The sequence below is a fragment of the Capra hircus genome, unplaced genomic scaffold (assembly GCF_001704415.2).
Source record: "Capra hircus breed San Clemente unplaced genomic scaffold, ASM170441v1, whole genome shotgun sequence".
NCBI classification, from domain to species: domain Eukaryota; kingdom Metazoa; phylum Chordata; class Mammalia; order Artiodactyla; family Bovidae; genus Capra; species Capra hircus.
This window is the reverse complement of record NW_017189764.1, coordinates 1-16,572: the sequence shown is the minus strand read 5'-3', so window position 1 is coordinate 16,572 and position 16,572 is coordinate 1. Positions and strand designations below refer to the sequence as shown.

At 39.4% G+C, this 16,572-nt stretch overlaps 1 pseudogene and 2 gene segments (V, D, J or C); all 3 read right to left on the bottom strand.

The window, feature by feature from the left end:
* Nucleotides 1-3,052: 3,052 nt before the first annotated feature.
* Nucleotides 3,053-3,632, bottom strand: LOC108634666 (annotated as a pseudogene).
* A 3,562-nt stretch (nt 3,633-7,194) lies between these two features.
* Nucleotides 7,195-7,761, bottom strand: LOC102187478. The segment is given in 2 exon segments: nt 7,195-7,529; nt 7,698-7,761. Coding segments are annotated over 2 exon segments (399 nt in total).
* A 5,979-nt stretch (nt 7,762-13,740) lies between these two features.
* Nucleotides 13,741-14,345, bottom strand: LOC108634665. The segment is given in 2 exon segments: nt 13,741-14,117; nt 14,294-14,345. Coding segments are annotated over 2 exon segments (429 nt in total).
* Between the last annotated feature and the right edge of the window lie 2,227 nt (nt 14,346-16,572).

Below are 16,572 nucleotides of genomic sequence, written 5' to 3'. Positions count from 1 at the left end.
GACCTTAAATATACTCACCATAATAACAACAAGACAAAAACCCTGGTAATTATGTGCAGTGAAAGATGTGTTCACTAACCTTATCAGTGTTATCACTTCAAAATATATACATATATCAAATCATTACAGACACCTTAAACTCACACGTATCTTAAAAGCAGTGAATGACTCAGCCTTAGTGGAATTTCTTCCAGAGTATGAATATGAGTCAGTTCTACTGGCATGCTTCTGCTGCCTGGGCCATCGCTGGCTCAGAGTCTATATTCTATTACTTTTCTTCCAAACTCCACTACAGTGTTGTTTCCCAAATCACTGACATTGACATTTCCCCAATAAAATGTTCTTTTCCCAATACATTTCCCCTTAACTTCCGTGAGTTTCCAGAATTATCTTCCTCTGCCAAAACCACTTTAATTGCTTAAAATTTTCTAGTTACCACTGTGAGAATAAGTCCAAGAAAGCCTCAGTATTGCCTGTGTCTTCTAGACAAATAGTGCATAGAAAAGACTGACCCTAAAGAACCTGTCATAAGAAACGGTCCCTGGGCAACCAAGACTACCTCATTTCCAGGATAGGAGCCCCTTTCCTGTGATTTGGATTCTCTGGCCCTGTGGATTACAAAGAATAAATTTAACCTCTGTTCCATATCTCATACCTTAAAAAATTTGCACAACTATGGTGAAGAATATCTACTCAATATATAAATATGTATATTTATTAAAATGTGGGGGTTTTATGTGTGTTAAACTTCTTGCATTGCAGGCAGATTATTTACCATCTGAGCCACCAGGGAAGCCCAGGTAATACACAAAGTTTGGAACAATTTTTAATGTGACATTCTTAATTCATCAAAGACTAACTTCCACTTTTCTTCTGGATTTAGAAAGCAGTTATTGCTTGTCATAAATTCCCTGGTGGCTCAAACAGTAAAGAATCTGCCTGCAATGCAGCAGACCCAGGCCTGATCCTGGGGTCAGGAAGATCCCCTGGAGAAGGGAATGGCAACTCACTCCAGTATTCTTGCCTGGAAAAATCCCATGGACAGAGGAGCCTGGCAGGCTACAGTCCATGGGGTCACAGAGTCAGACATGACCGATCGACTAACACTACTATAAAGAATTGTGGAAAGCACTGGTGTTCTTGTAAGTAATCTCGCTCAGGCCTCCTACTTTAGTGCCCGCCACAAAACTTCAACTCACACATACACAGGCACTCACAAGAGCAACACCATCTTTCTCAACTATTCAAAGATAACTGGTCCTTCTTTTTTCAACTCTTCCACAGCACACACCGTGACACCTCTTGCACTAAGCCTAGGTTTCTTCTTTGTCTAGTCTGTAACACAAGCTTTAATTCTTCCCTACACTTCTCACCTTCGGAAATTTTGTTGACCTCACTATGTGCTGTGATCTCCTTATCTATTCTCTTTGTGTTTGCAGGTTTATACCCTTTCTGATTTTTTTACTATCTTGGAGATAAATGTGTATTATTTATCTACTGTGTTTATGCAAATTTCAGACAAAACACTTTATTGTACAACATTTTGTATTGTTTAAAGTATACTTTGACATGCATTTTATTTATAAAATTTTTAAAGTAAAATTTACATTTAAACCAATCTAATAAAACATTAACTAAATTTAAACCAACAATGAATAACTAATATATACTAGATTTAAACCAACAGTGCATAACAAAAATATATTAATGTTATGACTATAGCTCATTCATAAAGCCTACAAATACAGCCTTAGAAAAAAGTAGAAGAAAATTTTCATGAAGGTGGAAGACTGAAGTAAAGAAAAATATTTTAGAAGCAACAGGCATTTCAAGGTCAATAACATTTTAAATCATTCTTACCATAATAGCCACTGCAGAACCAGAAAACTTATGTTGTTTACTTCTGTGCTTAAAACTTTCTTCCAAGCAACAAAAGTACTCCTAGTGTGCCAATAGTTCAGTTCAGTTCAGTTCAGTCACTCAGTCATGTCCAGCTCTTTGCGACCCCATGAATCGCAAAACGCCAGGCCTCCCTGTCCATCACCAACTCCAGGAGTTCACTCAGACTCACGCCCATCGAGTCAGTGATGCCGTCCAGCCATCTCATCCTCTGTTGTCCCCTTCTCCTCCTGCCCCCAATCCCTCCCAGCATCACAGTCTTTTCCAATGAGTCAACTCTTCGCATGAGGTGGCCAAAGTACTGGAGTTTCAGCTTTAGCATCAGTCCTTCCAAAGAACACCCAGGGCTGATCTCCTTCAGAATTGACTGGTTGGATCTCCTTGCAGTCCAAGGGACTCTCAAGAGTCTTCTCCAACACCACAGTTCAAAAGCATCAATTTTTTGGTGCTCACCCTTCTTCACAGTCCAACTCTCACATCCATACATGACCACAGGAAAAACCATAGCCTTGACTAGATGAACAAATTAATGTCAGCAAATTAATGTCTCTGATTTTGAATATGCTATCTAGGTTGGTCATAACTTTTCCTCCAAGGAGTAAGTGTCTTTTAATTTCATGGCTGCAATCACCATCTGTAGTGATTTTGGAGCCCAGAAAAATAAAGTCTGACACTGTTTCCACTGTTTCCCCATCTATTTCCTATGAAGTAATCTGTCTTAGGTCAGTTTAATTCTTAGGCCTAACCAGGGACACAAAGAGTGTAGAGGAGAATTTTTCTTCCTCCACACAATATATAATCCATAAATATTTACTGAAAATTGATCTGAAAAACCAGCAATTCACACATATTTTTACTGATTTTTCCATCATATATTTCTGAACGTCCTTAGCCAGTTGTTCTAGCTCAATCTGATCACCAAATGGCAAAGATCAGGTAGCCATTCTTTCTTTCCAGTCTTTGGCTAAAAATGCTATGTGTCTACCTTCAAGACAATGAGTCAGGGATAAAGGTGTTTTTCATGATAACTCTGAACATGGTCTATGAACCTAGAGAGGTATTTTCTCAGGGTGAGTGTCTTCCATCCTACCCTGCACCTGTACTGTCTTCCTAGCCACTTCCTGTCTGTGCTGCCAATCCCCTGCCCTGGTCCCTACAGCAGGTGGAGCAGAGCCCTGGGCTTTGGTACAAGTCCCTCCTCCGTGCGTCCCACTGTGGGCTCTCTCAGTGCACAGAAATACACTGCAGAGTCCTCCAGTGTGAAGCTGAGATGACAAGTGTGATAGATTTGCTTGCTTTCTGGAAATTCAATGAGTAGCAACCTTCTGCGGCATTTTGCTTGCCATAAGAATCCTGATGAAGGAGAAAAATCATTGACCCACTGCTGGGCTGCTTGTACCAGAATAGACTATAACTTGAATCACTGGTGTCATATGTGCAGTCCAGGGTCACAGCCTCCTTCTCTTGTACTAACATTGGTTGTGGGTCTTGAGTTACCTTCTGGACAATAATGGATCCTAAAGGAAAAAAAAATAGAATCAGAACTTTAGGAATAAGTGGTATGGAATAAAGAAATCCTATTTTAGATCCTACTACCACTTCTTCCTAGGGTTCCCATAAGACTACCTGTTCTTCCAGTCCTTAGCTCACAGAGGAGTCACAATCCCACTGGGCCTATCCTTACCTAAACACAGTGAAGCCACGACCACCTTCAGAAGGCTGGAGAGAAGCATGTTTCAACTCTTCCACTAGATGGAAAATATCTTCTTCAATGCCAAGGGTGTGCAAGGTGAGATGAGCCTGACAGGGTGAGGGAAGAGTTGCTGGGTATGTGCTGCTGCAACTCCACAACAGGAAACAGGGGCTTCCTGGAGTAGCAAGTGGATGTGGGTATGTCAACTTCTCCTTGGACCAGGTGAGAGTCTCACTCAACCCAAACTTCCTTTTGCATTAACCAGCTCTTCAGTTGATATCAATTACATCTGAAAACAAAAACGACTTAAATCTAATATTTCAGCAAAGATTGATGCCCCCACCAATGTTGTGTTCAGTCATCGCATCTGTGAAGGAATTTAGTAGGTAGCTCTTATTTTTAAATATTATGTGTAATACATTATGGAAACAGTGTAAGATATAATAAGCATGCATCCTCACATCTATGTATGCTGTTCTTCCACCTAACGTAGAAATAAACCACTTAATAATAAGGGAAAGCCATTTGGACTAATTATTGTAACTTTTTTGTTCTTCTTGCTGTTAAGACACTATTTCTCTTCACTATCAATGTTCAGTTGCCTGTCTTGTGGTCAAACGCAAAAAAATCTAATCACAATTGGCTGAAGAATTTAGACTGAAGCTGCTCAAATTAAGGGGCTTCCTGGTGGCTCAGACAGTAAAGAAACTGCCTGCAATGCAGGAGACCCAAATTTGACCCCTGGGTCGAGTAGATCCCCTGGAGGAAGGCATGGCAACCCACTCTAGTATTCTAGCCTGGAGAATTCCTTGGACATGGAAGCCTGACAGGCTACAGTCCATGGGGTTGCAAAGAGTTGAACATGACTCAGCAACTGGCTTCCCAAGTGGTGCTGGGGTAAATCACCCATCTGCCAACGTAGGAGACTGAAGGCTACAGTCCATAGGGTCACAGAGTTGGACACAACTGAAGTGACTTAGCACACACACACACTCACACTGAGTCTTATCACAGAGGTCCCCTTCTCTTCTCTATTAGTTTTGACAGCCCAGCTCTACTCATTCATAAAGGCCATTTAGACACCAGAGTTTGTTCATCAGGTTATCAAATCTTTGAAATTACATTTTTCCCTTTACTTCAGTTGAGACCCTAAATGAATTACAATAAGCTTCTATATTCTGTATGCCCATTTCTATGGAGAACATACCATAGGTGACCCCATATACCTACAAAGGACTGTGATTGCAGTATTATTGACAGTAATGAAACTTTTTCTCTGCATATGTATGTTAAAAGTAAGGCCATGCTCTAGGAATATTGTTCAACATCGTGGCAAATAACAAAGATCCCTGGCCTATTATTCTACCTCTTGATACAGTATCCAAAGTTTATCAGCCTTTTCTCAAAATAACAGCTGCCTCAGCTAAATTGGTTGAAGTGTTATCAAATCTTGCTCTAGTATCTCCATTAAATCTGATGGTACCACATGACTATAACTCTGAAGACACTCAACATTTTCATGTCAGTTGGCTGAATAAACATGAAATAGTATTAATTTCTCCTCCCATTATTCAACTGTAATATATTTTTCAATCAAAGGACTCTCATGATTACACTTCTGTCATTCAAGAAGTGTCCATGTCCAGAACAGATCTTTCAGACATCCTCATATAAATTTCTTCATTAATAAGTATTTAATCTTAAAAATTGAAAGGGACAATACCAGGCTGTTTATGCAATAATTACTCCAGACCCATTTATAAAACTCAGTCTTTAGGGGAAGTATAATTAATTCAAGTAGCTGAACTTCTGCATCTCTCTTGGGCAAGTCAGTTTCCAAAAAAGATTATAATCAATGTTGGTCGGTAGGTTTTGAATGCAGTTCATAGCTTCCAAATACAATGGAGACAGTGAGATTTCCTATCTCCCTGACTTTTCTTAGTCTTGGCATATGTCTTGTGTACTCCAATTAAAATGAACACTAAATACATGAATTATTTTATGTCATCATGCTACTCAAAGAAATTTTGTCATAAAGACAAAGTCTCTCAGCATGAAAGACTGCAGAGTATGGGGAAAAAATGATTGAGCAGATCATCACTTTAAACGTAACTTTCTGAGTAAAGTCTTTATGCAAGAACCTCTTCTAGAACATAAAGGCAAATCCATAGAAATGGACATCCATAAAGGCTCAAAAATTCCATCTTAGGTTCAGAATGCCAGATCCTGATTTTGTAAGGAATGACTAGGAATGATTGATTTGTTTGATCCATGAGGACACAATATATCAAAGCCAAGACAGCTGTCGGGTGAAGCCAAATGATCTCCATTGAACTCTTACCCAAATCTTGAGATATGGCATTAGGGAAATATTAGCTGCAACATTTAAAAAAATATTATGGAAAACTGGTCTTATGTTTAGATTTTTAATCCATTTTGAGTTTATTTTTCTATATGGTGTTAGAAAGTGTTCTAGTTTCATTCTTTTACAAGTGGTTAACCAGTTTTCCCAGCACCACTTGTTAAACAGATTGTCTTTTCTCCATCGTGAATTTTTGCCTCCTTTGTTGAAGATAAGGTGTCCATAGCTGCATGGATCCATCTCTGGACTTTCTATTTTGTTCCATTGATCAATATTTCTGTCTTTGTGCCAGTATCATACTGTCTTGATGACTGTTGCTTTGCAGTAGAGACTGAAGTCAAGCAGGTTGATTCCTCCAGTTCCATTCTTCTTTCTCAAGATTGCTTTGGCTATTCGAGGTTTTTTTGTATTTCCATACAAATCTTGAAATTATTTGTTCCGGTTCTCTGAAAAATACCTTTGGTAGCTTGATAGAGATTGCATTGAATCTATAGATTGCTTTGGGTAGTATACTCATGTTCACTATATTGATTCTTCTGATCCATGAACACAGTGTATTTCTCCATCTATTTGTGTCCTCTTTGATTTCTTTCACCAGTGTTTCATAGTTTCCTATATATAAGTCTTTTGTTTCTTTAGGTAGATATATTCCTAAGTATTTTATTCTTTTTGTTGCAATGGTGAATGGAATCGTTTCCTTAATTTCTCTTTTTGTTTTCTCATTGTCAGTGTATAGGAATGCAAGGGATTTCTGTGTGTTGATTTTATATCCTGCAACTTTGCTATATTCATTGATTAGCTCTAGTAATTTTCTGGTGGGGTCTTTAGGGTTTTCTATGTAGAGGATCATGTCATCTGCAAACAGTGATAGTTTTGCTTCTTCTTTTCCAGTCTGGATTCCTTTTATTTCTTTTTCTGCTCTGATTGCTGTAGTCAAAACTTCCAAAGCTATGTTAAATAGTAGTGGTGAGAGTAGGCACCCTTGTCTTGTTCCTGACTTTAGGGGAAATGCTTTCAATTTTTCACCATTGATGATAATGTTTAAAGCCTGAATTTTAAAGTAAAACCTAACTCCCTTCAAGAATTCAGTAAGCAATAGTCATCCAACAGAATGTATTTTAACACTTTTTGTGTCATATCAAACCTAATCTTCTTACTCTATGTTGTTCTTGCTTGTAGACAAACACTATGACCAATGCTATAACTTGAAGGTTGTGCCAAAGGAAGGGTGCTACCCCAGTTACAAGTTTGGGTACAGATAGTGGATGCCTGGGAAGTACTGTGTACTTGCTGCACAGAAGTAGACAGCTGAGTCTCCAGGTTCAACGGTTGTGATGTGCAGGGAGAGATGTTTGGCAGTCTTATTCAATAAAACAGTCAGTCTTTGGCCTTCATTTTTACCCATATTTGAACGAATGTCTATAAGGAGCTGGGGACCTTTTCCAGGTTCTTGCTTATACCAAGGGAAGTAGCTTGAGGTAACATCTGTGTAAGTACAGGTGATAAAACAGCTGTTTCCCTCCTGGATGCTCAGGGTGGAAGGACTCTGCTCCACCTTGTTCCCAAGGCTGACACCTATGGAGAAAGTAGAAGTCAGAGAAAGGAGAAAGGTTGTCAGATTATTTAGCTCTGGAGTTTACTTTTCCTTTTCTACAATAACTAGAAGAAACCTGAATAAAGCCAGTCTTGGCATCTAAAGAATATCTACTAATCCACTCTGTTTCCCTTAAACCCTCAACTCACAGTCCAGCTGCAGCCACAAGAATGCAATTAAAGCTCCAATGGGTGTCTTCATTGTTTTTCCCATTTAGGATCAACTTTGAACCTGCAGTCTCCAGCCCTGAGAGCTGCTTCTGTTACCAAGTGATCCCTTCTTTTCTCTAGTGGTTTCTTTCATTGTCTACCCAGCCAATAAGAAAAAGGCTCTGCTTCTGCCCCAAGCCTACCTGTCCATTCAGAACCCACTCACATGAACCCTCCACATCTTCTGATCAGCAGAGTTGCACCACCATCTGGTGGTCACATCTCTAACTACTGAACTCTCTGGTTAAATATTTTTCTCGTACCTGTGCCTATGAGGGACTCTGATGCATAAAAACAGCAAAGATCAAACAAATTATGTCTTAGATTGAAATTTTCAATGCATAGTAAGAATGTAGAGATTAACATTTAAATCTCTGCACAGGATTGAGTCACTGTTAATAAATTGGAAGAAGGTAAATGCTGTTGCCATTGATTCAGGTTTGAAATCAGGAAAGCACCATCATTTACTCTCTCAAACAAAGAAAATGTAAAATCTTCCTTTTCAGCCAAATCTAGCATCCCCATTTGTCTGTAATGGAGAAAAAACTTTGTGAAAGGAATATGAAAATCAAAGAGCAGAGAAGATCATCTGATATTTCAAAGATCTACTAACTCAGTCTCTGTTCCTTAAGCTGGTCTTGCTCATGACCTTGCTATTCCCAGAGAATTGACAGTACCATCAGTCAAAATGTGGAAACTTCCTTCAACAAAGATTGTGATGAGAAACTCCAATACTTTGGCCACCCGATGCGAAGAGCTGACTCATTTGGAAAGACCCTGATGCTGGGGAAGATTGAGGGCAGGAGGAGAAGGGGATGACAGAGTATGAGATGGCTGGATGGCATCACTGACTCAATGGACGTGGGTTTGGGTGGACTCCGGGAGTTGGTGATGGACAGGGAGGCCTGGTGTGCTGCAGTTCATGGGGTAGCAAAGGGTTGGACACAACTGAGCAACTGACCTGAACTGACTGAAAGGACCAAATCTCAATGATAAGGGTGCAGGTGGAAGTTCTATGAGTTAAGAAACAGTTTAAACTGTAGATTGTGTTGATTTACAAAGAGAAATTGGACATTCTTTAAGATATCTATTCCTATTGATTATGTGGATTATATTCTGCGAAGTATTGAAAGTAAAAATCCTCATAAAACATCAGGCTGCAGATTCAGAAAATAACCATATGTAAATTTATACTACAGATGCTTTTGCTCTCTGATATCAAAAGGTATGAAAGTGAAAATTGCTCTATCGTGTCCAACTCTTGCAACCCTAGAGTCCATGGAATTCTCCAGGCCAGAATACTGGAGTGGGTAGCCATTCCCTTCTCCAGGGGATCTTCCCAACCCGGAATCAAACCCAGGTCTCCCACATTGCAGGCAGATTCTTTACCAGCTGAGCTACCAGGGAAGCCCAACAAAAGGCATGGCCTAGCCTAAATGCAATGACTAACTCACATCTGAATGAAATTTCCTCTAAAATATATGCCAACTCTCAGGGCATGAATCTCTGCTGTCTTGGCTATTGCTGGCTCAGTTTCCAGACTATCATTTTTCTCCCAAACTCTGTTACAGTTTTCTTTCCCCAAGACCTTAAGAAAGTTCTTCAATTCTGTAAACTTCCAGAATTATCTCCCTCTCTTTTGTCATCTACTTTAATAACTTGGCAGTTTCCAATTACCTCTGTAAGAAAAAAAAAAAAAAAAGGAACCCTAAACATTGCCTGTGTTTACTATGGGAGTAGTACAAATAGGTAACTGATCCAAATAGGTTAGGTAAAAATAACTGACTATGAAAAGTAAAACCAAGATTAACTCATTTACAGAAGTCAAGGCCCTTTTTTGTGATCTGTACTCACTGGTCTTCTGGAGGTATGAAGAATAAATATAATCCCTCATTCACATTTGCACCCTTAATGATTTAAGCACAGCTAAGATAAAGAATCAGAAATCAACACATAAATTTGTATGTCAATGTAAATTGTGTGTTTTTACATATACAAACTGTTTCCATTACAAAGTGAAAGTAGCTCAATCATGTCTGACTCTTTGCGACCCCCATGGACTGCTACAGGCTTCTCTGTCCATGGGATTCTCCAGACAAGAATACTGGAATGAGTAGCTGTTCCCTTCTCCAGGGGATCTTCCCCACCCAGATTTCGAATCCAGGTCTCCTGCCCTGTAGACAAATTCTTTACCATCTGAGCCACCAGATGTCCTTTATTCTTTCAATCATCCTTCATAGGATATAATTCCTAAATAATTTATAGGGAGGTTTGTCCTCTTCTAAGAGACAGAGAGTGGAGAAGGCAATGGCAACCCACTCCAGTACTCTTGCCTGGAAAATCCCAGGGACAGCAGAGCCTGGTGGGCTGCCGTCTATGGGGTCGCACAGAGTCAGAAACAACTGAAGCGACTTAGCAGCAGCAGCAGCAAGAGACAGAGAGACTTTAGTTCAGCGTTTTCCCTTTCAAGTTATGGTATCCAGGACAGAATAGTATAGTTTGAATATGGTCTGCTCAGCACAGTGTTCCACATATTAAAGTTTAGTACAGGCACAGCCATCCCCTGGGCAAAATTTACTGCCTCAAAAATATTTCATTGAACCTTGCCTGGCTTACCATAAAAAGATGTGATCTTAGAAGGCTTTTTCTAGTATCTTCATGGACTGTCAAGCAGAATGAGGACAATATTCATGCCCTCATGGTCTTCAGATCCAATAATCAGTTTTATAACAATGCACTAGTGATGCTCTCTAGTTATATCTTGCCTTCAAGAAATCCCCCTGAAACAATGAATATAGCTGCTATTTCTAGGAAAGTCCTTAAAATATATCTGAGTGTTGAGATGGCACATTTACTTTTGACTATTACTACAGAAGCCTGTGAAGGATGGACTGGTCTGCTGGTAACAACAAAGGCTCAACTTGAGGCTCCTTTCCTGCCCTAAGTGTCAAATATTTATATAAATTGTGATTCTTCATGCAGGTGGTCAAATAGGTTGGACCATAACTTTCCCATATCCAAACCTACCGTGACCTAAATGGCTGGTCTTACATTAGTTTCTCTTTGCTCAGAAACATGGCCCTACAGGAAGAAAACAGGGGGAAAGATGCTAAAGAATAAGTGAGAAAAATCCAATTGCTTTCTTCTCCCAAATCAATTAGTATATAATTTTTTCTACTGTCATCTTGGATTAGCTTCTGTTTTGTAAAATGAAGTTGGATTAAAGAATTTCCAAAAGGTGTTCTTATATACTGTTTAGTAAGGCAAATATTTATTGAGGACAGGTTATGTGCAATGTAGAGTGACATGAGAGTGGGGAGAAATTGCCTGCATCATGGAACCTCAAGACCGTCTTCATATCCCCATGCAGTCTCTGGAGATTGAGGTTGTCACAAAGCAACATGGGGGTCTCTTCAGAAGCAGAGGCAGAGTCCTTGGGACCAAATCAGATCTGGGTTTTCACTTATGAGATCAATGACAGATCCAGGTGAACCTAAAGCCAAGTAAAATGGAATAAAATGGGACTTCACTCACTGAGTATCAAGATCACCACACGGATGAGACATAGGTAAGCAGGGAGCTCATTTCCAGAGATATATTTTTTATTTTTTATCTATAACATATATTTCTTATTTAAAAAAAAAAAGAAAGAAAGAAACTCAGTGACTTATGGAACCTGAAGGAGGTGGATGAACTCACTCACAGGTAAAGCAACAAATTATTTCTCAATTAGCCTAACTGCATTCTGGCTTATAGCTCCCTCCTCCCAAGTCTGACTTGGGTACTCAAGATTCCCAGGCAGGGATGGCTGTAAAATTTGAGGGACTCCATGCAAAATGAAAATCTGAGGCCCCTTGTTCAGAAAAACAGAAAAAAGTGACACTAAAAAATATAAAGAACTCCAAAAATATTTTCTTACTTAAAAAAGGCAATAGAGTTTATGCGTGCATGAGTGCTAGGTTGCTTTAGTCATGTCTGACTCTTTGTGGCCCTATGGAATGTAACCCACCAGGCTCTTCTATCCATGGGCTTCTCCAGGGAAGAATACTGGACTGGGTTGCCATGCCCTCCTCCAAGGGATCTTTCTCACCCAGGGACTGAACCCATGTGTCTTACATCTCCTGCATTGGTAGGCAGGTTTTGTATCCCTAGCACCATCTGGGAAGCCAGGTAGAGTTTATAAAGAAAGTGAAAGTGAAAATGAAGTCGCTCAGTCATGTCCGACTCTTTGTGACCCCATGGACTGTAGCCTCAGTCTCCTCTGTCCATGGGATTTTCCAGGCAAGAGTGCTGGAGTGGATTGCCATTTAATGATATATTAAATAGAAACATAAGTTTACAACTTGCAAAAATATTTTGGATCTTCAGTTCAGTTCAGTTGCTCAGTCATGTCCGACTCTTTGCGACTCCATGAATTGCAGCACGCCAGGCCTCCCTGTCCATTACCAACTGCCAGAGTCTACTCAAATTCATGTTCATCGAGTCGGTCATCGATGCCATCCAACCATCTCATCCTCTGTCGTCCCCTTCTCCTCCTTCCCCTAATCCCTCCCAGCATCAAGGTCTCTTCCAATGAGTCAACTCTTCACATGAGGTGACCAAAGTATTGGAGTTTCAGCTTTAGCATCAGTCTTTTTTTTTTTTTTAAGAACCAAAAATCATTTTAATGAAAAATGTCATAGGAAATAAAGGAACACTTGAGCAAGCTACAAGAAAATAAAAACTCCACTGCTAGATGTGAAATTACTGATGCAAATAGAGAAATTCTTTAAGGTTACTCTTTTTCTTTCGTGATAGATATTTCAAGAGGAGGGCAGAATTCCAATGGACACCCAGGGCTGATCTCCTTCAGAATGGACTGGTTGGATCTCCTTGCAGTCCTAGGGACTCTCAAGAGTCTTCTCCAACACCACAGTTCAAAACCATCAATTCTTTGGCGCTCAGTCTTCTCCACAGTCCAACTCTGACATCCATACATGACCACTGGGAAAACCATAGGCTTGACTAGACAGACCTTGTTGGCAAAGTAATGTCTCTGCTTTTTAATATGTTATCTAAGTTGGTCATAACTTTCCTTCCAAGGAGTAAGCATCATTTAATTTCATGGCTGCAATCACCATCTGCAGTGAATTAATAACAAATACTTTATTAATATCATATCTTGATAATAAGATTTACCTGGCTGGCTTTTCTGAAAATTAATTTATTAGGATATAAAAATTATAACTTTAATAATTTAGTTTTAATTAATATAATTGAAAGCAATTTCAGTTGCTATTGGTAAATGCAAGATTGTAAACAAAACATTTTATAATTTTTAATTTTGAGAATATTTCTGTTGATGTAACTGATACTAGAGCTCTTGAGTATTTTGTATGCTGTAAAAACATAATATAAATATCTGATAAATTAGTTTGAAATATAAATTCTAGTAAATCTAGAGTTGATGTCTCCAGTGGAACAATTTTTGTAGAAACAACTTAATTCTTCAAACCAATCAACTTCATGTAATTCTGAATTTAATGCCAAATATAAATTTATACAGGGACATTTTAATGTTTTCACTGACATTCTCTGTTACTTGTGGCAGGCATATAAGACTAAAAGTGGCTTCATGACTTATTTATAATTAAGTGCTTATTTATACATCATATCACTGTTTAATTATAGGGGAAGGGAGTACAAATATTTTTCTATGTTAGTAATTGTTTCATTGGATTAATTCAACATGAAAATACTATTCTTTTTCATTAAAGCTATTATCACATGCAATTTCAATTTCTACACTTATGAAAATTTGCTTTCCAATTTAGCAGCATTTTCAAAATCACAGTTTCTCATTTTCAGAGAATTCTAATATCTCTCGCATAAGCATTATTGTGATGTTGACATATGAACGTTTATTTTGTAATGACTGATCAACAAAGTTTACTGATACCCACTTTAGGATCCTGCAGAGTCAGAGATTGACTCAAACTTGCTATCAAAGGCTACTGTGGGGACACATGCCAGCCCATGGAGGGGTGGGGCTGAGGCAGCTGCAGTTTGGATACAGGCTGCAGATCACCTGGGAGCACTGTGCCTCCACCGCACAGAGGTAGGTGGCTGCGTCTTCCAGCTGGGAGGCTGTGATGTGTAGGGTACTATACCGCTCCTTAGAATTCACTGTGGAACTCAGTCTTTCATTCTGCTTCATCCCTGAAGCTATGAAAAACAGACTGATGAGGCTGCCTCCAGGATTCTGCTGGAACCACTGCAGAGTCTTCACTGTGGCAGAAAAATTGCACCTCAGAGTACAGTTGGCTCCCTCCTGGAGATTCAGGACTGAAGGGCTCTGCTCCACCTTCACCGCTCTCACCCCTGCTTGGAAAGAGAGAAACAAACACGTACGATGTCTCTGGGGAGTCATGGATGCAGTTTCCAGACCTATAAACTATCTCAGGAAACACCCAGGAGGATGTAGGACCATCTGGGCGCTCTGGCTCAGCTCACCTTCCCTCTCTCCCCAGCTGCACTCTAGGACAACCCAGACTCACAGCAAACCTGGACCCACAGAAGCCCCAGCAAGGCTTCCCACCACCTCTTCATGACTCCTTGCTCAGTTACTGGGGTACTTTTCCCCCACTCTGGAGGGTGTAGAGTCTTGGGTCCAGAGAAATTTTCTTCTTACTGTCAAAATCTTCCAGTTTTACTGGAACTCACCAGTATTACTGAGAACCAGTCACATCTGAGCTCTGTCACTCACTTAACAGGAAGCTCCACCCACAGCCCACCAGGGAGATTGTGCAGTAATCTCTCCAGAATTGTAGCTGCTAACAGCGCAGGAGGGTAGGAACAATATCTGTAACATATGAAGACATAAGGCATTTTAAAAACACTTTATGCAAGAAAAGTTTGTGCAAGAGTGTGTGAGAAAGGGTGGATGTTACTTCTGAGAAGAAGAGTGTCTCAACTGTGTTAAATGGAGCCTTGAAGAATCATAGGAAGAATGAGCTCGCTCCCAAATTACTTAGAATGACAGAGCATTTAAGAATTCAGTTGTATGACAATTCAGCTTTTAAAAAGAATAAAACATTGTCATTTGCTACAATATGGATGGACCTTGAGGGCATTATGCTAAGTGAAGTAGGTCAGACAAAGACAAATACCATATAAATACTCTATTCCATGTGGAGTATTTTTTTTTTAATCAAGTTCATAGATATAACAAATTAGTGGTTGCCAAAGGCAGGGATGAGGGGTGGAAATGAAATAGATGAATGGAGTCAAAAGGTACAAACTCTAAGATATAAAATAAATATTGTGGGGATGTAATGTATGGCAAGGTGACTATGGTTAATAATACTGTATTGCATATTTGAAAGTTGCTAAGAGAGTAGATCTTGAAAACTCTCATCATAAAAAAAAGTTGCAACTCTGTATGACACATGTTACTAGACTTGTTGCAATGATCATTCCACTATATATAAATATCAAATCATTGTGTCATATACCTGAAACTAATACCATGCTATATGTCAATTATACCTCATTTTAAAAAATAATTCAATTATATGTAAATTCTAATAAAGGAAAACTGATACAAGCAGTATGTATGAAGACAGTGATACATTTTCTTGAAATTGAGAGCTCTAGAAACCCAGAAGGTACAGCTGCCATCTTCACAGAATATTATTCTAGTAAGATTTCAGTGGGTTAAAAGAAACACAGGATATATGTATAATGTCCATTCTGACTTAACTTCCACCTCCCTCCTTCTCCTGCCCAACTGGCAGGCAGATGCACTACACAGCTGATTCTGAAAAGGATACATATTGCTGGTCAGATTAAATATTGTCCTTTTCTTTCCTCTTTCTATCTATTTTTTACTTTTTAATTCTTTCCTTTTTGCTCCTGAGTATTCTTGCTTCTTCTAGTCTCAGGGGCGATATATGAAAACTTCCTAGGTCTATGGAATTGGGAGAATTTAAACACAAAATTTAAATATTGAAAACAGGTAATGGAGATGTTTCCTGTTAAGCTTCCATGCTCACAGAGCTCGGTAATATTAATATCCTCATTCCTCTACCTCTGCTCAGAGAATCATCCTCATAATTGATTTAGAGAGGTAAGGACTTCAGCTTTCCTAAGTTTATAGAGAAAAACAAAGCTGAAACTTTAAACTTTACACAAATACTGTTCCCCTCTCCCCACCTTTGCTATGTATCATTTGACTGTTCTATGTTCTCTGGTTGTTGTTCAGTTACTCAGTCTTGTCTGACTCTTTGCAGCCCCGTGGACTTCAGGACAAGAGGCTTCCCTGTCCTTTACCATCTCCCAGAGCAGCAGCAGAGCTTGCTCAAACTCATGTCTATTGAGTCAATGATGACATCCAACCATTTCATTCTCTGTCGTCCCCTTCTCCTCCTGCCTTCAATCTTCCCCAGCATCAGGGTCTTTTCTAATGAGTTAGCTCTTCATATCAGGTGCCAAAGTATTGGAGCTTCAGCTTCAGCATCAATCCTTCCCAATGGAGCTTCAGCTTCAGCATCAATCCTTCCAATGAATATTCAGGATTTTCCTTCAGGATTGACTGCTTTGATCTCCTTGCAGTCCAAGTACTCTCAAGAGTCCTCTCCAACACCACAGTTCAAAGGCATCAATTCCTTGGCTCAGCCTTCATTATGGTCCACCTCTCACATCCATATGTGAATACTGGAAAAACCAAGTTTTGACTAACAGACATATGTTGGCAAAGTAATGTCTCTGCTTTTTTTTTTTTTCCAGATAAAGTTGACTTTTCAGTATCAATTTTCTTTATGGTACACTCCCAAGT